General features: G+C 41.2%; 1 protein-coding gene across 1 annotated transcript in view; it reads left to right on the forward strand.

The window, feature by feature from the left end:
* RNF32 (ring finger protein 32) overlaps positions 1 to 21,684 on the forward strand; it is a 286,397-nt gene that overhangs the window by 108,573 nt on the left and 156,140 nt on the right. Inside the window, exons 6-7 of the mRNA XM_069209246.1 lie at positions 13,666 to 13,790; positions 13,905 to 14,013. Coding sequence (XP_069065347.1) covers positions 13,666 to 13,790; positions 13,905 to 14,013 — 234 coding nt within the window. The remainder of the gene's footprint in view (positions 1 to 13,665; positions 13,791 to 13,904; positions 14,014 to 21,684) is intronic.

The raw sequence follows: 21,684 nt of genomic DNA on the forward strand, positions 1-21,684 counted from the left end.
GAAATTAGATGACATCCTACTAAAAGGAAAATTGACATTAGATGACATCCTACATAAAATATGCAAACACCATACTAAAGCAGGTAATCCGATCCTGAAGTTATCCAAAACAAATAATGATCTGAAACGTTTAAAAATAGAATTTTAAAGTCAAGTGCTTTGACAAACACATTTTAATACTTTTTGAGCAACACCCTGCCCATAAGGAGCTAGTACAGTGACTTCATGGGTGGTACTCGAACTAGCAGACAACCGGTCCCTTTGGCAGCCGAGATGAAAGCTCATAAAACTCGGCTAAGATTCTGTGTTATGAAAGGGGTAGCAGAAGAGACAGCTTCATGCCACAGAGCGCAGAATAATGATTTCTGAAATGTTTTAAACGGTGTGCTGAGAACTATGAAAGAAGTCACTAAAATAATCCATTGTGCAAATGCGCGATTCCAGTAGTAAAGAAGCGCTCGTAAACAAGTCATTTCAAATGACTAGTTTAAAAATCCAGAATAAGATTGGCAGGTACAGTTAGTTTAGTGCTTACAAGCAACCCTTGTTTGATATTCTAGAGACCATGGATTATTTTAAGCCTCCTAACCTGTTAGCTATATCACTATTGAAAAGTCAAAGATTACAAGGATAACAGATCTGGAAGCAGTATTAATGGCTTATTGAACTTCAGCAATGTTAAAAGGAAAGTAACCTCAGCATTCAAGGATGTAAACCCCCAAAGAAAGAATTAAAAATTCTCCATAAAATATTTGAAAACGTTCTGCATTTGAACAAAGCTCCGATTAAGAAACATTGCTGCTTCTCAAGAACTAACAGTCAAGGTATAGCTAAACCTTTCAGTTAAGTTTTATGATTTTGAGCTAGGTTAAAGTACAATTATCTGACACAGCTTCAGAATTGTTCAGTACACCTCTTTACCCATGCAAAGGGGTCCAGCATCCACAATTAATCACAATTCCAAGATTGCCCCTGCTCAGTGCTTAATTTGCAAATAAGCACGTGCCGGTGCCCAAAACCCTCCTCTTAAACATGCAGCTGCTGCATTTAAATGTGGTAACACGGAATACTGAGGCAGCGTAATTCTGAAGCCATCAGGGTCTTTTCAGTCCATTGAAAGCCACTCCGTGCTCCTTCAGGTGACTTTGGCAGATTTCTGCTTTCTACCTTAGTGACGCTTTTTCCTTTTTCTCTTCCTCCGTCTTTCCCATATGTGTCTTTTGCTCGCAGCAAATGCTTGAGTCAGAAGAATAACCTCCGGCCCTTAAAAATAAGTGCCAGTGCTCAGCACCGGAAACAATAAGCACAAATTAAGCACTGCTCCTACTTATCCTACTCCTTCCTTTTGGTTTTGCTGTAACCTTTTGATATATGAAAGTATTGATCTCCAGGTGTGAAGAAGGTTTGCTCTGGAGATGAATGAAAAAGCCACGGCCAGCAGTAGAAAGATTTAAGCAGCAACCACTCATGCTTGTTATGAAATAAATATCGAAACCACTGATTGAACAAATAAATTAATCCTAGTACCAACTAAAAATCCACTTTTCTCCATCACTGTTTCAAGAACTACAGATATTTATATACATTCATGAAATGTCATGAGCAAATCCTGAAAGACAGGCCAGTGAGCTAGTGCCTGAAGGGGGCTGTCCAAGTAAAGCACACTGAGGAGTTAAGAACAAAGCCCATTTCTGTATGTATATGCGTGTGCATGTTATTGTTTGTATGTTGGTTGGAGTCTGCAGCAGTGACAATAAGTCGTGTAGGACATCAAAAGCTGTTTAGCCAGACCTACAAATTGGGTTCCTGCACTTAAGTGCTTTTTTACAAATTAAACTCCTTGTGAATGCCAATGAAACTGGTATTATGTATTGTGGGAAAGGGTGTCCGTATTCTATTCCCGTCACTGCACAGAACATTTCAAGGAATAAAAACCCTCTGTGTCAATAAGCTTCTGTCATAATTTTAATAAAAGCCATTTCTAGGGGTTAGTGTATACTAATGGAGGAAGGACATTTAGCACATTTTAAAGTAAAGGATAGTGTCTTGCTGGCAAGAATTAAGAAGGAAATAGCACATCCAGTTGTTATAAACTAGCCTCTGACCCCATTATGAAGCTTTAGAAAAAGATCTTAAGTGCAATATAACAGGAAAAACTGAGAATATTCTCTTGGAGTTAAAGCTTCTGGTGAAGAATTGGGATTTTACACTGTGTAAAAGCGGTTTACGTTTACACATCAATCTGTGAAGTACTAAACCAAAACGATAACGTCAGGTTTTCACATCTCAGTTTGGGTTTGAAACTTTTATTAATTATTTTCAGATACAAATTAGGGCATAAAGGAATTTTCCTATCCATGATCCAACGCTTAAATCATTGTATCGTAGATTTGAATTTAAATTAGCGGATCAGGACTTTAAATGATGAGACTCGTACAATATCGTAACCAGTAGACCCATATGTAGTAATCCTTGCCCCTCAGTCGAGTGAAAGTTAACAAATAGCTGCCAGATGCACCTCCGCTGTCCTGGCCTACTGCCATCTTTCACCTTCAGATTTTACTTTTAGCTGTTTCCGTTACCCAAAGCAGCACTGTCCAGGTTTTTTTAGTGTTAGATATAGCCCTCATTCTTTTTCCACAAAGGTCTTGTCTAATACACGCAGTAGTGCACTCAAACTTGACACCAATGAAGTCAATGCCTCGTGCACACACTTATACCTCACTCCCAATAATTTGCTATCAATGAACATTCTCCTATCAAATGCAGACAAGTTCGACATGTTCTCCTGGCAACTGAATGTCTGATAACATTCCCAATTGTTGATTGACAATCTAATTTAATTGTTTTAGAGGTCAGGTAAATCTTGTACAAGTATTTAAATTGGGTTAATTGATTTTTTAAAAAACAATTTTATTGGATTTTCTGCTTACATAAACCTCTACAACCGGGGCGTCGCACCGCAGTACAGATATATCAAAATGAGTGCCACCAGGATACCTCAAAATGAAAAAACATATAATAGTGTTTACTAGAATGGCTCGAAAATATAAGATAACAATTGTACGTTTTCCCGTCTGTTGTGAGGTCTCTCAACAATTTAACATGACAGTATAATAGTATACCTTCCCCCTAAATCCCTCCCTTCTATCTGCTTGCCTTGAGCGGTCCAAACTAAATTGGATTAATTGATGCTTGGCGTCTCATAAAATTTGCTGATCATACAATAACTTCTAACCTATTGATATTCACCAGCTCGTAGCCTGGTCTTCGTGCCACCTTTACCCAGTATAACGTGGAGCAAGCAATATGCACTCACATGCAGCAGAATTCAATACTGAAACATTTTTTTCTGTTTTCAGACACTTAATGCAATGCACCCAGGAGTGCACTGACTGTACTCTTCTTAGTTATTGAGGAAGGATCATTGACAAGTGCTTGCTCCGAGAAAATCTAAACATGTGAAACTCCTTATTCTGAAACACCTCCTTCTCCAGAAGAGTTACAAATAGATAATTCTTAAAAAGATCTGTAAGCACATAGCAGTCAGTTAAGGAGCTCAGAACCATATGGCCTAGATGATCTTGCAAATGTGGACAATCAGCTGCACCCTATGCCTAAAACTAGTGATTTACAGCTCAGCTTTATCCTGACACCAGAACAGACTTAAAAAAAATGAAGTGGCGTCAATGTTTGAATTGCATTTCAGAGCTCCAGTCCCCAAACAAGAGTCCTTGCAGTGCTACATAAAAGAAGTAGCGTCCAATCCTTTCAGCGGCAGATCATTCTTGTTACTAAACTAAGCAGGCAAAGGTTGCGATTGAAATACCTAGCAGTAGTGGTGTACAAACAACAGTGGGCCCATCTTTGTCATAACTATTTTCAATTATGTCCCAATAAGCTCTTAACTAAATGTCTAATAAAACTGCATTCATTCATCTTAGTGACCATTCATTGAGGTGGAAAGGAGCACTAGTAAGCATAATCTTATCTGCAACCATTTTATCCTTGGTGGTCATTTGATGTCACCTAGCTTCGCTTAAGGAAGTCCTCCCCCAAACCATAAATTGTTGCCAGTTGCACACAAAAAACTACATTTCAACAGATAGTTAAGTCAATGCTCTCTTGTAGGCCTTGTGCACCTTCCACCTCTTGAGGATTCTGAACAAGTGCCCCTTAGTCTCCAGTAAGAAGGTATACCTACTAATGCTATGTTTCAGATTTCCTTCACGCCCTTCCATTTTTATCCTCCTCAGCACTCATGTTTCAGATTCTGCTTCGTCCTTTTTATTCAGTCATAAAATAGACTAACAGCTTTGAGTCGATCCATCAAATCACTGACATGCCCCACAAGGGACATTTAAAATAACAATTAGCCCCAAAACAGGCTAAGGCCTATCCGTCACAAAGGATTAACGTCAAATCCCTTAACAGCCATGAAGCAAACAATATGACAGCTTTTTACCATTTACGTCTTGACCCACATTAGTGTAAATCCCCCCATATTTGCATCTGTGATCAATAGCATCTTCCATTTACATGAAACTTCCCTAATGTAGGCGCATATCACCTATCTCCTTTAAAATACGCTGCTTTTTAAACAGAAGACTTAAGTATTCTCCCTTGCTGGCAAATATTTGAGTAGTATTTTCCCAGCCCACGGAATTATTTTAGGTGATCTTTATCCTTGGTCTGTGGTTCCTTCAACGTCACTTTCATTCTCATCTTCTTCTGGAAAGTGGCATGCATTTGTTACTGGTGAATTAATGCACCATCAAGTGGCATGTTTTTGCCTTTCCTGACTAATCTTGTACCGTGACCTAATGGGAATGCATGCTAATGTCCCACCTCATCCCAGCCTTGAATGACTATATAATCCTGAAATGAATTATAGTTTCATGCTAATCCTCCGACAAATCCGTACCTCAGCTAGCACAAACGTGAAGAACAGGCCCCGAGGTGTAAATTAAGTTAGTTGTACACCGTTTACAAATCAACAACGCTAACAACTGCTGCCTCAGAAAAGCGGCAACCATTTCTGCTGTATGGGACTGTTTTTGTGCTACACAATACACTACTACCATCATGACGCACATTACAACAGCAATAGCACTTCAATTGTATGATCTCACTAGTCAATCTCTTAACAGCACACGGATTTATTGGAAATGTCATATCACGCTTATTTCACCTCTCCACATTGACTTTTCTTTTCTTCATGTCTTCCACACATTCAGCCATAAAGCATGATCCACAGTTCGAGCAATAGCCACCGCTTACACCTGGATTACGTGCAAGTAATGTTCTTAGCTTTATTATTGTATCTTTGCAATAATTCACTTGCTTTGATAACCTTTCAAAAAGTTTAACCCACATAACTAAGTGAAGCGGTATACTGGAAAAAGTGGCTAGCACAATATCAGAATCAAGAAATTAAAGTAAGAGTATGGAATGATAATTATATGTTGCACTGTTAAATTGGTTGAAGAGGTGAACACTACACTTTTCTCTTAGTACATTTGTTTACTCTACGCTTCTTTTAATCTACCAAACCTGGCTCCAGTCAAAAAAATGATAGCACATCACGTATCTTATAGAAACCGAAAGAAAATGCTATACACAATATGAGCAGAAAATCAATAATGTGCTTCTCCTGGGTCTTTCAGCCAAGTAGTGCCAGAGACATTTTCCAACTCATTCTGCCTCATGTATTCCATCTTCCATCATGCCACCACATTCCCAACTTTATCAATTGCAATGAGCACATTATAACACTGATCCTTTGCTGGTGACTCGACAAGAATCCTGCACCTTTATTTACAACTGTTTCCACCAATGCTGCTTCCACCTGTGCTTCTTAGCGCCTGTACTTCAGATTGTATTCTTGCTGCCAGGGATCTCCTTGTCTCTACTGGGTGTACACCTCTCCGTGGAATCAGGGATCGGGATCTGTTTACTTCTGGTTAGGAGCAGCATTGACATGAATGCTGTCATGTTGCTTGGTGTAAAGTCATAAACATTGTATGATGTCACATAACTGATGGACAGTAGCGTGTTTATCTGCATAAACTACCCTGCACACATTCCCTGAAGTATATGCAGCATGGAGTGAATATTCATCTAGATTATCTAATCAGCTATCGTAGTAAACCTTCATTTCTGGCCTCAGCCCTTACTTTATACGCTATACTGTCATGTAGGCTCTCATTATTCTAATGAGACTACTGGATTTGAACGGCAGAATCGCCTGCGTTGTGGGGGACTGAGTCTAACCCACTACAGGTGACACCTGTCAGCCTAATCCGGGTCTCATCTCCACCCAAGAGAAGGGATGAATGGGCTGCCGAGCGCATGACACAATTGATCCCTCAGGGAAATCGTGGCCACTCAGATCTCATCCATTTTTCTCAGTTACATTAGTCTCACGTATACAAGGACAAACAGAGGCAGTATATGTTTCAATAAGGTTTTTAATGAAGCAACTGCATCTTACATAATAAAGCATGTACTGCAATAACCAGGATGATAAAGCATGACAGGATTACAATTGTGACAAGGAGAGTGAAGCATAAAAATAATGCTACCATATTGTCACTAGAATCAATAAACTAATTCCTACCTAGGCTATATTAGAGCACAGCATGTTAAGCTCTATTTCTGCACTTCAGGTTCTCCTGGGAAGACATCATCCCTCATACCTGAGCAAGAGGCCTGAAGTCTGCATAAGCAGCTGTAGCGAAGTGTTCAACAATCAGCATACAGTCGTGGTCATCTGGCTGGAATCTCCCTCTAACGTGTATGGGATAAGAATGTGTTTGTATAATAAAACAGTTGATGTTCTGAGAAAATGTCCCTACGTAAAGATTTGTATGTTTCTATGAATACCAGAGACAAAGCGTTACCACGTTTACCCGCAACTTATCTTATTGCAGCCTTGAGAGAAGCACAGAGTGAACGGCATGTCTTGTTTAGAACGCAGTGCTGGCCTAAGCAAACAACTAGATAGAGAGAAATAAAACAAGACCGCAAATGTGGTTATTGTTAAAATAATAAGCGTGGCTGAATAACATATATCTAGGTTAAAGTGCACAGCGACAGGCCTAGTGTGCTAAAATAACATGCATGGAGCTATAACTAAAATGGCTACACAACAGTACTGTAGGTTAGATTAAAGGATCTGTCCCTGCTCTGTCGACTGAGATCTAGTTTTAGCCTGCACCACCTCCCACTGAAAGACTGTGGAGAACCTACAGTTTCTGTAAATGCATGGAGATTCTTAGGGGTAGAGAAACTCCTTTCTAATAATAATGCATATTAGGATCAAAGTAAACGGCTAACATGCTGAATCGAGTAGATTAATTTTGATAATTGTAGGTGGTCACTGAGTGTGTACTTCAATAATTAACAAAATGTTGCAATATGTTGGAGTGCACCAAATACAGTACAGCTGGACACAAACCACATGCTAGGGACTGTTCAGTGACTAAGATGTTGAAGACAGCTGACAAACAGAACACAGCGCCCAAAAGATGTAAAGTGGATGATGCTAAACGCCCTTCATAGCATGATAAATGTAAAGGCTTATGAACTTCCCCCTGAAGAAGGGACCACTGCCCAAAATATACTGGGAGTGCGCAAAGACTGAGTTCAGGTGATTACGTTGATAAAGTACAGGAGTTGACTATAGTTCGAGTGGATGTAAACACAATTTGGGATAGTAACTTGTATGTCTTGAGAACTACCAAATGGACTAATATAATTTTTAAGTTGAAAAATGAGTACGTGCTTGATATGAGATTCAGAGCAGTGAGTGTATACCAAGTTACAAGACTGGACAGGCCAGAAGACGATACAGTTGTATCCTTTGAGACAGTAAGCTTTCTTGGTTTAGTGCAAGTGGGAGTTATGCTGGGGCTGTAGACTGGTGAACCCAATACCAGGAGGCACACTGAGCAGTTATAATACTTAACACCAGGGCACTAGTCGAGGCACACATTGGTAGACTGTTTCTATCCTCTCTTTTCACAGGGTGGATCCCATCCACTTTGCCAAGAATTTGGATCACAGTGAAATATGCCCCGGTTTAGGTTTCAGGCACTAGGACATATTCAGCAGTGCCTGCACGTTATATTCTTTTGTTTGGATCAGCAACATGCAGGCAACCAAAGGGCGTATCCGATTCTAGCTGGGCCCGTAACAAAGAGCAAAGTTAAGGGGTCATCAGGCATCCTTTTGTTTGAGTAACCTGGCTGGGAGCCAGTGGTGTTACAATAGCCATCATCATGTTGTGAGAGAGGGGTGGGCTCCAGGGAGGCCCTTCAGAAGCATGCAGTCACACACTGCACACTGCCCAGCATTGTCCATGGGCAGCAGGCCCCTGGCCTGAGAGCTCCTTACTGGGTCGGGGGGAGGCCCTCCATGTACTATGCAGGAGGCCGCCCTCAAAGTTAGTTACGTCAATGCTGGGAGCTATCTGGAGCCTCACACCTAGATTCGAAAGCAAAGGAGGGAAACAAAGGCTCACAGCTTACTATGTCACAGGAACTTAAGAGAGACATGGTTTTGAATGTTTTCAGCATGGCCGGTTTTAGGAGAGTGCGAGCGGTGTGGCCGCACCAGGTGCTGACCTGGATTGGGGGGTCGCTGACATCAGGAGGGCGCTGTGTTAAGCAATATACTTATGAAACTTGCTATTTAAAAGCTCCTGCTGAAAAGTTCCTTGTGTGTCCAGCCTTCAGGAAGCAATTAAAATGTCAAGATACCTCTTGTGATTAATGTTCCTGCTAGGGAGAGAGATGGGAGTTTTGTCTAGTGGCAGCTTTGACTCGCCATAAAGTAGTGCAGGGGGTTAATATGCCTGTTGCATAGAATAGATCTGTATTTTATGTGGACAGCTGAGTGGGTTAGTAAAGTGAGCCTTTACCTGCACTTTAAAGGGATGAGGGGCACATTTACCGGGTGGCAGTGAGAGAATCCGAGGAGGGGGTCAGGAGTTGGGGGTCGGGCACCAAAAAAGACTGTCATACAGGGCGCCACCAGCACTAAAGCCGGCACTGTTCTTCAGTCCCTATATATGAGATATGCTTGCACTGTAAGTCAAATGGGTTGTTCTGTCCCTGTATTTTCACAAATAACAATTTCAATACCCTATTTTGTTTTATTTCTTTTATAGCACTGCTCATTCTAATGCAGGGTGTCAGAGTGCTGTACATCACACATAACACATTATACATTGACAATAAATCATGTGTGTATAAATCAGTGTACAGGATGTGTTACATTAGGCAGTGAGGGTTACAAAGTGTAAGAGTTGCATGTTCTTCATAGCTCACAGTATTATATTAGAATGGTTACAATTAATATACTGCAAGTAAAAAAGACCTCTGTGTCAAAAGCATTAAACTCACTAACCTATTCTAAAAATGTGTTATCCTTAAGTTGCATGATGTGCTCAGCAGAAGACACATTAACCCTCTATGCTGCCTTGATTCAAGACTGGGACTGGGACTAGACAAAACACAGATCTGTCCAGCAAATACGTTAACCTCCAGAGTTATCTTGCCATTCCGGTTGGTTACGAGGTCCATAGAGTAGATCGAACCTGGAAACGGTAAGGGGGGGTTGCAATCACCTTAAAGCGGTATTTAGTTCCCAAACTTCACCCTATTGGGGGATATTAATGAACCTACCCACAAGGCTAATCATACCCTTGATGGGAATTTTACTAATAACCCAACAATAAGATTTGAGAAAGCCGTACCTCTGGTATGGACTGATCGTAGAGCAGTCTTGTTTTAAACTAGATGTTACAGCTAGCAGATCTTGTTCTTTAAATGTACAGAATTCCATTAAAATGCTCCCTGGCAGAAAAATGATAAATCTGAGCTAGATATTGCTTTGAAAAAGCAGAGCCCAGTATTGGACACTAACATTGAAAAGGCTGCTGTTAACTTTTCTGGTTGGATAGATTACGTAGTTACTAGGCTAGCCCCGGGAAAAAATATACAAAGTCATAGGAAAAGACAATCTGCTCAGTGGTATTGACCCCCAAATAAAAAATAAAAAAACTCAAACAAAAACGTAGGGCACAATAACGGAGATGGAGGAAAAACTATAGCATAGAAGAAAAATACAAATATAAAGCTGGCATTGACGAGTATAAGTCTTAATAATCTCAGAGAAAACTAAATATTTTACTGGAAAAAATAAGCACTGCTAAAGACAACTTTTTAAAACTATTACTATTCTCTCCAATTTCGACCAAAGTAAACCCTTTTTTCCGGACCAAGTCTTCTGCAATAAACTTGCTGATTTCTTTCAAATTAAAGTAAATATTGTTTTGAGGAATTCTTGCCAAACAAGATGCTAACCACTTAGCTGATTCTCTGTGCCTCTCCTCGGAAAACTCAGATTGTGTTTTGAATGGTCTTGATAGGTTCTCTCCTCTATCTGATAAGGAAACCACCAAATCAGGTTCACCTTTGGACCCTTGTCAGCCATTTGTTCTGCAGATGGTCTCCAGTAGAATTTCGGTGCATTTGGTTACGTTTTTGAAAAATGTTTTGACTTCAGATCAATTTCCAGTAGCATGGAAAAAGGCTTTGGTTTGTCCATTTTTTTTTTTTTTTTTAAACCTTCCTTTGACCCTGTTGACACTAAATATTACCAGCGTATTTCCCGTTTACCGCTACTAGCAAAAAATTTAGAAAAAGCCATAAGTGAAGACATGATGACATGCCTGCCTGCCAATAATTTGGATCCATCGCAACATGGTTTTAGGCCACAACATTTCACTGAATATGCCCTAGTTATCGCTAGTGATGAGATTCAACTGTTGGTGGAATGGAGAGGAATTGCTGTTCTGATCCTGCTTGACCTCTCTGCCGCATTTGAGATGGTCAATCATTCTGTGATCATCAGCCAGCTAGAGAGGGTGGGGATTGGTGGTACAGCCTTCACCTTCCTTAGTTCCTTTCTATCCAGTAGAGAACAGACTGTTGAGCTCGGAGGGTACACCTCAAACTTTTTCTCCTTTCCTTGTGGGGTGCCCCAGGAATCATCATCTCCTACGCTTTTTAACATCACCCCCCTTGCAAAATGTATTTGATCTTATGGTTTTTCTGCAGTATCCTACACTGACGAAACACAAATAGTTGCATCAATTACATCTGACATTTACATTGTTGCCAGAAAATGGAACAACTGTCTGGCACACATTATAACTAGGATGCAGGATAACTGTCTTAAGTTAATCACTGAGAAACAGAGGTGATACTATTTGGAAATGACATTTTAGTTTGGAATGATTCATGGTGGCCTAATAATCTTGGCCAGCTTCAGTCAGTGAATCATATTTGATGGGCAGCTCTGTTCCTCTGATCAGATAAACCGTATAACATCATCTTGCTTCTATTTCCTTAAGATGCTTAAAAAGGTTTTTCCTTTTATTCCTCCAAACATGCAAAAAAATGGTTGTGATAGCATTGCTCTTATCCAAGATAGACTATTGTAATGCCCTTTACTTGGGAATTCTGAAACATTTTCAAATAAAACTTCAGTCTCTGAAAAATGCGGCAGCCTGCCTACTTTTGAAAATCCCTAAGTTTAGTCCCATCTCTGATAGGATCCGTGACCTCCATTGGTTGCCTGTTTGTGAAAGGGTAATATTCAAGGCTTTGTGCATGGTTCACAAAGCACTGCATGGAACGGGCCCTCTCTGCTTTCAGAAAATGTTTAAGTGGTACATTCCTTGTCATAAGTTAAAATCATCCTCAACCACAGTGGTAGCCTTTCCCAAAATCAAGAAGGCTAACTGGGGGGGTCAGAAGTTTTTCTTATTTAGCTTGTAAGCTTTGGAACAGCATGGCATTGCCGATGAGATCTCAAACAAATTGGGTTCTTTTAAGTAAATCTTGGAAGACCTGCCTTTTGGTTTCTGGCATCAAGTAGTTTACTTTCTTTGTCAGCTCAGTTGTAAGACGCTAGCGCTAAGATGCCTCAGCATTCGCGAGCTTCAGGAAATTTTTACTTACTTATTATTATCAGTTAGAGTGTTGTGAGTCTGGAGGTGTGCAGGCTCTATGGACAGAGTGTGTTCCAGGTTGCAGGTAATATGCGTACGATTACGGATGTCAGCCCTAATCAGCAGTAATTCTGACTTTATGGAATCAAGCATACACTTAGAGTAGTGGAATCTAGTGGACTCCTGATTGATGGAAGCAGATAAATAGAGAGAACTGCTGAGTCAGAGCGGTGGGGGGGGTCACAATTGTAGGTCAGGCCTCCTATCGGGGTCATAATAACGTCTGGATGATAGGGAGTGGGGTGTATACTGTATTGGTTGGTGGGAGAGTTGGAGCAGGGTTCTGTAGTGGTGCAGGAGGGAGTGTAGGTGGAATGTTGATGATGTAAGGCACTGCCTGCGTTGTCTGTTGGGGAAGGGGAAATGATGGGTGGCAGATGTACCCATGGGTGAGTTGGTGTCCGCCTGGGGAGAGAGAAATGAAGAGGGGTATGGGTGGGAGGGGATTGATGAGGGAGTTGCATAGAAAGTCTGCCGGGGAGAGAGGAGTAAAGAAGGTTATTGGGGGGAGGGATGATGAGGGTGTTGCATGGAAAGTAGTCAGTTGGGGGGGGGGGGCTGCGAGGGGTCAGGAGGAGCAGTGGTCGAGTCTAATTTGTTCTTGATGTGTGGGAAGAGATTGACAAAGAGTTCTAAATTGCATTCGGAGGATTGAATAAGTACAGTGCAGTTGTTGTAGATGGAGACGGTGGCTTACGCATTGTACAGTGAAGAGGGCACAATAGTGAGTTTCTGGGTATTTGGGATTTTTTTGGTGGTGGTTGTATTAAGTAGCAAAGAAAACACTTTACTCCATTGGCACGCTGATCGGTAGTGAAGATGAAGACATTTAATATAATGCCCTTGTGGTGCCAGAATTATGGGTCTGTGATAAGTGTTTCTTTTTTGAGGTTCGGAATATTACATTTAAGATTTTCAATGTCGTTTTTTAATAGGTTAGGATGGTAGTTTGTGCTAAATGAGTTGTTTACTGCAGGGGACATTAGGGCATTCATATGTTATCTTGGGATGAATCCATGCTGAAGTGATGTAGTCGTTGAAAGCAGGAGGGAGCAGGATGGGGACCTCTTCCAAGATGGCATGGAATGTGGCTATTGAAAAGGTCACTCTCGCACTCAAGCCTTGGCAGAAGCATTAAAGAAAGCTAATTACAGTGAATAAAATGCTTTTTTATCTACCATTCTTAAACGGGATAATTAATTGAATGTGTGATAATTGGTTGTTTAGGTGCAAAATAGTCCCTCGTGCATTGATGGCACTCCAAGGCAGTAGAATGACACAGCCAACAGCCAGTAGCATCTGGTGAGGAGGGAGGGACTTGGTGCCTCTGTCTATATATAGGTATAGAATTAGTAACACTAGATGTCATAAAACTATAAGCTGCCTGTGCCAGCACTAAAAATGACACTGCTCCAACATTTACACAAATAGGAAGAAAATGTCTACTGTCCTCTTGACATTAATCATCTCATAAAACACACCCCATGATTTTGGAGCAAATTGGCGTTGAAAAATAAATATTGATATGTGTTAATCTAGGTTCATGATTTAATTAAAGTAACACCTTTGCTTTCTTCCGGCAGGCGTGCCTGCAAGCGTACGAGAAATTCACTGGCAAAAAGAGTTGTCCTATGTGTAGAAAAACACAGTATCAGACTAGAGTGATACACGACGGTGCTCGTCTGTTCAAGATTAAATGTGCTACAAGGTGAGGATTACGCTGTATGTGGTCATTAGGGAACCGGATGATATCGTGACATAACAAAGTTCAAAAAACGTTACCACAATTAATCTTTCTAGGGGTTATGCTTTTCTTTTGTAGAATTCAGGCCTGTTGGCGTGGTTATTTAGTTCGAAAATGGTATAAAATGCTACGACTAACTGTACCTCCCAGAGATGCCAAACTGAGGAAACGATTCTTTGAAGATAAGGTATAGATCTTGTTTAACAACTCATTTTGACCTTGTTTTGCAAACATACAGTTTGGAAAAGTGTTACAATGTAATTTTTGAGACTGGCGGTCCTACAGCCATAAAAGAGGTCGATAAATGGGAAGCCTTATGTTGATTCTGGAAGCAGTACACATTTCAGGGTCTTGCTTATACAGCCACTAAGATTTTTCATATACTTAACTTTGTTTCCAAAGAAATTGTTAGTTTTATCTGAAACATTAAAGTAATTTAATGTTACATACTTATTGTAATCATAACAAAAGCTACAGCATTATTAACTTAAATTTGCATTAAATCTTTAATTAACTATGTAAAATTAAATATATTTACTTTTCTGAAGTTTAAATTAAAAAAAAAACGCAAAAGTAAATACATATAATTGTTCTATGATGCATAAATAATTATTAAAGATGAATTATTTAAAAGTATTTTAACTGCAGTTTAATAAAAAGTTCATGTTACATTACTTTAAAAAATGTAAAAAGTTTGGTGAAATATTTCATGAAGTAATGAAAAGGGTTTATTTTTAGATGTTTGCAATAATAAATTATATTAGTATTTGTTAAATAATTTAATTTAATTTAACATTATTTCCTAAGAGGTATTATTTAAGTCCCTACCGCTTTTAGTTTCTTGGGAGAGTTTTGCAGTACCAATGGTTGACCATCTTTGGTACGGGATGTACTCCACATCTTAGATGAAGTAATTTACTTCTGTTTTGGGTACTTCTTCGGCCTAAATAACTTTAGAAGTGCAGTTGCTTACTTTTTGTGGGTGGTTTCATGTCCCTTCCTAAACCCTTCCCTAGCCCTCCCTATACTCCTCCTTAGTGCTCCCTAAACCCCTCCAATTTTCTAGTAAGTATGACCCTTTTTCCAGCTACTCCCCGTAATTCCTTGCACATTTACTCCTAAGTAATAAACTTATGTGCGTGATGATCTTCCCTTGCAATATATAGGCGAGGCGGAGTTGGTGTTTTACACTTGTAGGTTTGAGGTGGAGGTGGTGTTTTACATTCGTAGGTTTGTGATATGCTGTCGGTCTTTAGTGGTATTATTCTAGTCCTACTGAACGTACTACAAAATGCAGCTTGCCCCAGGTAGATTTCATATAGACTGTATGAGTGGACAAACTATTCTTTCTACAGTTATGTCTAAATGCTGCTAGCCGTCGCCCATGCCTGGTATTCAACATGTTCAACAAGGGAGGTACTGTTCCTATCATACAGAAAAAAAAGAAAAAAAAGCAAGGAGAGTGTGAGACGGGGATCACAAGGATAGATTCACCATCGGGCATGCTCCTCATGGGGCTGAGGCTGAAATGTCCCATGGGTACCCCAAAGGGTCACTTTAGTGGAGATCTTCTGGTTTGCTGCCGTATGATGAGAGGTATATATGTGAGGGTGACCTAAGACTGTGGGGTAGAGTGAATGTGTATGTACGAGTATGTACAAGTGAAAGAAGATTTAAACTGGCTAAGAGATACCAAAAATCTATTTTAATGTAGCGATTCTCTTGGCAGGGTTAAAACCCCGTGAAACAGGTCAGAGTTACCTGAGAGGTGTAAGGTGCCCAGGTAGCCATAAGTCTCTAAGTGCAGTCTGATCATATGTAATCAGGTCGACATTTATCACGCCCTAGAGGCCCAAGAAGAATCCACTGTCATTCTTCAGAACCTAAACATAAGCATATGGACAAGTAGTACCCTACTTCACACCTAAAATGTAATTTGTAGGTCAAAGTGTGAGCTTAAGAATTCCCCTGAAAAAGATATCTGATATAATAATCAGAAACTGATTGTTGAACCTAAAACGAAAACATAAATAAATTGAAAGTAAATAGAGTTAAAGCACAAGGTGTTTAAAAGCATCATCAAGATCGATGTGTCTAGCTTGCAATATACAAGTGTCTCCAAAGGTGGACATGCAAATGCTGTAGGGGGCGGTATGCAGTCGCCAAGTCATCACAAATACAACAAATATCAAAATACGAGCACATACAAACATCGTATGTTGGTAGACATAAGTGATTAAAACACAAAGGTATACATACTGTGCATGTGTCCCCACAGTGAGATACGCAAAAACTTGCTGTTTTTGGTGTGGGCTAGAGAGCTTTCCCTATGAATCAATCAAATCAAGCTCCACAGGTCAAAGGCAGAGGTTTGCGCACAGCTGCTAACTGTAAAACACGTCAGTAGCACAAAGTCTGAGAGGCCCAGATCAGGAAACCTGGAGCAACATTGAATAAAATGGTAAGCGGAAGTAATACTCGTGGCTCAAGCGCAATGAGCACAAGCCACCTACCCTTTTCTGCTTAAGAGCTTTGAATTCTTTGGTTTTGACCATGTTCCTAGGAATCCCAGAGGGGGCAATAGGGAATTGGCTTTACACAGGAAAGAAGCACTGTGGATTATGAGACTACGGGCGGTGGAGTTGGGACTCAACTCTGATAGAGAGCTAGAATATTTTTTGGGAGATTAATGATGGTTACTATGTTTAATATATGAATTGATGTCACTCACAAACAAAGTGGCTAATTTCATAAAAGTGTTAGCCCTGTTAGTGTGGTGTAATATGGGGCGGGAGTGGCAAAAACACTTTCTTGTCAAGATAGAGATCAGTGGACACACAATGTAGTGGACATACATACATAGTAGAAAATGTGCCTCCCCCACAATTAAGAACAAGTAAAAATATATCTTAATGACAAGTGGAACAGTGATAGGAGTTAGTAATAATAAATGCCCAAAGTATGTTATGAGGTACAGTAGTGTCACACATTAATGTTGCCACCCTCGTAAACAGCAAATAGGCCATACACTCACACTTAACAGGGTTGAGACAACAGAAGGGCACACAGCTCCGAGCGTAGCTTAGATGGTAAAAGCAAATACCATGTATAAAAAGTCAAGCGCTCCAGTGTGGTTTTATGAGGTAGCTCAAGGCAGCAAAGGGGGTGTGTGGCACTGGTGCATTGCCCACTCTGGAATTGTTTGCAGCAGAGAACATAGTCTGAGGGTTCATATCTCACACCATGGAATCTCATCATTCAGGCCACTGCTGTGTGCTTCTGCCAGAAATAAACAACATGCCGTATCTATTTACCTAAGATACTTTAATAGCATTACAGTGGCATGTGTGTGCTCCTGAAAGTTCAGCCTCAGGCAGCGGGACAAGTGCATGTAGGCAAGCAGTGTTTTTTGTGGCGCACACAACTTCTGCCCAGTCAAAACATGTACTACTGGCTCTCAACATGTGGGCGGAGTCAAAGTCCCTCTCCTAGTGATTCTCGCATTATTCTCTCGAGACCGCTGTGCTGTCAAGTCAGACTATAAAAATAACCAATCCAGGGAATGTAAGGGAAGAAATTGCGTTTTGTTCCATCCCGGCTGCATTTCGTGATACTAGTTCATAAACTGAAGTGACTCTCACAGCTCACTCAGTACTATGCTGTTCTTCACATGAAAAAAGGTAGGTTCCTTCTTTCTTTGGTAAATTCCTCGACATCTAGTTTTTTAACTGATCCGCGGCCAGTGCGGATCAAATTGTCTTGTCCCTGTGTATTGATCCTTGCACAAGCAAGCGGCACTGGCAGGATCGCAACCTCAGTCCACGAATGGTCCAAATACTGTGTGAAAGAGGTATGTTGACTGAGTGTGGATCTGGTGGATTATGAGAAGGCAATTAATTTGACTCATAGCGTCCCTTCTCACAAAATCCTGCCACCCTATATGGTTTCTCTGTTTACAAAGTGGCTGCCATGCTTCCTTATCTGAGAGGCTTCAGAGTAGTGAAACTGGTGGAGCTGGAAAACATCTTGCTCCTTTATGGTGGTGACCTCTGTTCCAGAGGTTCCAATAAGTGAATAGGTTAAGGCACTTTCATGTAGTGCCTCTCTGCCAACCACTCCTGGTGCCACCTGCTAAAGTAACAGGCTTTCTTGGGTAGGTTCTCCTGAAGGAGAGTTATTTCACTCTTCCATGGATGTTCAAAGTGTGTTGGCTGTGCAGGGTCCTAGGTTTGTAAGAGTCTCTGTCTGTTTTGTGAGTCCATTAATTAAGTAGAAGGCACCCAGACTGGAAGTTATGTGTTTTTTTGCTGGGATAGTTTGTGTCCTGCCTTGGGTGCATCTGATGGTGGGACAAAGAGCATTGTCACTGTGATCCGGCTGTTGACTGGGATCTACTTGAGTGGTCGAGTGGTAGGTGAGATGAGGTCCAAGGACTTTCTTGGTTGTGGTGTGTGAGGTGTAGGGTGGGATTTAACCTTATCCTAACCCCAGCGAGGCAGATGAGGGTGCGTGCTGAAGAGGATGAACAGTGTGTGGAGGACGTGATGAGATGTGCTGGCCATAGAGTAGACCTGGGCATCATCTGGTTTTGACTCATTAGCTGTCCGTCGTGATGCTTGAATAACTGGGGCTCGTAGGATGGAGGACAGACATAGTTTAGCGAGTAGGCATCCTGTTTATATACAGCTGAGGAGAAAAGCGTCTCTTTCCGGGTATTAACTCTGTAGAAGCTAATGACCAGCGAGGGTTTGATAACTGAGTGTTCAAGGTTTAGTGTTGCTTTTACTCACTGCTCGTACCTATGAAGAGCATGAGTTTGTTACTACTAGCTGTGGTGTGGTTAATAGCTGCAAAATGTCATTGAAAAATGTCAACAGAGTAATTCAAGCATGGGACCTCGCCCACAAACTCAAAGGTGCCTGTTCCCACGCGTGAGCCTTCCTGGAGCTTAAGGGTGGAGTGAAGTCAAAAGATATCTACAAGGTTCTGGCTAGAGTTCTAACTGGTGTCAAGTCTTCCAGCACATGCATAAGGTACTGATAGGATAGTTACCAGGTGTTGAGTCACCTCAGGCCTTTACAAAGTGCTGGTTACGTTGTTACTCGGTGAGAGTTTGCCGGGATATGTAGAAGGTGCAGGATACAGTTCTAAGTGGCCTCAAGTCTGCCAGCACATGCATAAGGTGCTGATAGGAGTATTACCAGGTGTTGAGTCACCTTGGGGCTTTACATCATGATGGTTACATTGTTACTCGGTGAGAGTCTGGTCTGCTCCTGTGCCAGATGCATCATTAAATAAAACCTATTCAATAAAGGATTTTGTTTTGGGAGAACCTCCCCCAGAAGGTATGGGAGAGAGTTAGAAAAAGCTCTTGTGTGTGCACAGGGATGTGGCAGCCACATGTGAGAGGTGAGTTCAAGTAACCTGAAACCATCTCAAGAGGTCTGTAGGTTGCTCTCAGAGGCCAGTCAACACCAATATTGTAGGCCGTTTTCTGCTCATTTGAACCTTGAAACAAGAAATCTACAAAAAAAAGTCCTAAACAACGTTTCAACTGTGTCAGAGCTACTCCTGAAAGAGTAATTTTCTCCACCCACCAGTGCAGAGGCCTTCTCTGGGTGTAAGTGAAAATAGTGACCTGCACCAGTGCTAACTGCACCATATCCGGTTTCACAATTCCTTCAAGGTGCAAATGCATAGGGGAGTGTTGACTTACCCCTCGAACTCCACATCAACTTATCTTGTCAATATTGTGCAAAGCGATAGTGCCGGTCACTATTAAAAGGTCACTATCGTGCCCCATCACCCTCCTCCCACCTGCGTATAAACGCATGTGATTCCTTGCATTGCACACCAGCCACGTCTTCGCTCCACATAGTGCTTTTTTACCTTGTGTGACAGATGTACATATTAACCGGGACCAAATGAAAAACCATGATTGTGTGGTTGCAGTATTTTTTGTATAGTTACTCGACTCTTCCTTCCTCTAGCCCTCCTGGTGCACTCCAAACCTCATTTTACTACTATGATCTATCAAACAACCCTTCTAAATTCTTCCGTCCTGTATCTCTTCTTTGACCCATCCCAAACCACATTTCGCTAGTATGATCTCTCTAATCCTGTTCTACAAACTCTTCCCTCCTGTGTCTCTCCTTCTACTTATCCCAAACCTCATCTTACTACTATGATCTCCCAGTTAACACTTTCTAGACTCTTCCCTCTTCTATCCCTCCATTATTCTATTTAATCCAACTAACAGTCTCACATGTCTACTGCTAAAATTAACTCATATTTCCCTGTGCTTATCCACCACTAATCCTTTTGGGTTCCAGAGTATTGCGATACTTGCCAAAAAGCCTTTTGATGCCCGTCAGGGGTAGTAAGCGCTATATAAATACAATTACAGTTAGAGGAGGGATGGAAAATCCATCGTAGCTCCTTCCTAAATAGGCTGGCATTACTCCACGCATTGTTAGCTTCCAGAACAGTCCATCATGGATCATCATGGGAGCTCTGTGAATCACAGAAATGTTTGCGCATTACAGCCGCAGTGGATGGTACTCCTGTGTTCCATTATTCTAATCTTGACGGTCCTTGTAGTCATGCCTACGTAGTGGAGATCACACAGGCAGGTAATGAGGTAAATACTCTTTCTTGTATTGCAGTCCATGTGATTCCTATGGATCCATATGAAGTCGGAGCTCAATATGTTCTCTTTCGTAGGTTGGGTCAGAGTACATACTCCATAGGATCCTAAGGGATGGTGTCCTGTCACTGGTGGTAAGGCCTACAGAGTGTTCTGCGTATGAGGTTGTTGTATACGCTGTCTAGTATGTACTAGAAGGCCTCTCAGATTTTGGGTCAATCTGAAGGGAAAACATGGCTGCTGGACCACCAGGGACCAAGTATTCAAAATGCCCCAGTGTTTCATAATAATCTGTTTGATCTTGTTGGAATTTGGAGTAAAAGTAGTGACGCAGGTGATAATGGCATAAACAGACCTTTTATTGATTTCAAGGAAGGCCTCCCAATGGTTATTATGTCCCCTTTTCTCAGCTCATCTGATGATTACTGTGAGATATGTTCTGCTTAGATTCAAACTAAGAGGGAAAGAAGCTGAAGAATGAAAAAAATGCAGCACTCTTAGTCTGAGTAATGAATTTATTTAGGCACTTCCCAGATCTCAAACGAAGGCACACAGAGGTATTACCATAAGCATTTAACTTGAATGCAGTAAAACATGTGTAGATACTAAAATGATCACAGCAGGTGAACAATGATAGGCAGAAACAATGCAATACATCAACAATGAATATGTATGCAGTGAATATATACACACATATATGTGTGTACAGCAAAGCTAGATAATTAAGAATTAAAATGCATCACCATCAGGATCGAATCCAACATCATCCTTGCCAGTGTCATGCTGTGGAACCCTGGACAGCTGAGACAGGAGACCACTCCCCAATGGGATTTGCTTCTGAGCAGTGTGTCCACCCTCAAAATGAGTTCCTTCCGTCTCAGTGCCAAGCTTCCCCACTTTATATACTTATACAAACCCGAGAGGAAGGTTCTAGTAACCTTCCCCCTCCATTCAAATAAGTTGTGAAGTTCAAGCGCTGGCCGTACTTGGGCTGTGTCGAAAACATGCAAAAGAACTGGCCAGGCCCCATTGCGCATACCCGAGACAGAGCCGTACCTTTCTCTGCTGTAAACATTCTTATCCTGGTACACTCTTATCACCTCCGCATCCCCCACGATATGTTCCCTGCTCTGGTGATAAGAGAGAAAACACGTTCAGTGTAGAAAACAGGCTGTGCATGCGAAAATACTTGTGCCACTGATGTGACTGCAG

Source organism: Pleurodeles waltl, chromosome 10 (assembly GCF_031143425.1).
Source record: "Pleurodeles waltl isolate 20211129_DDA chromosome 10, aPleWal1.hap1.20221129, whole genome shotgun sequence".
Classification (NCBI taxonomy): Eukaryota; Metazoa; Chordata; class Amphibia; order Caudata; family Salamandridae; genus Pleurodeles; species Pleurodeles waltl.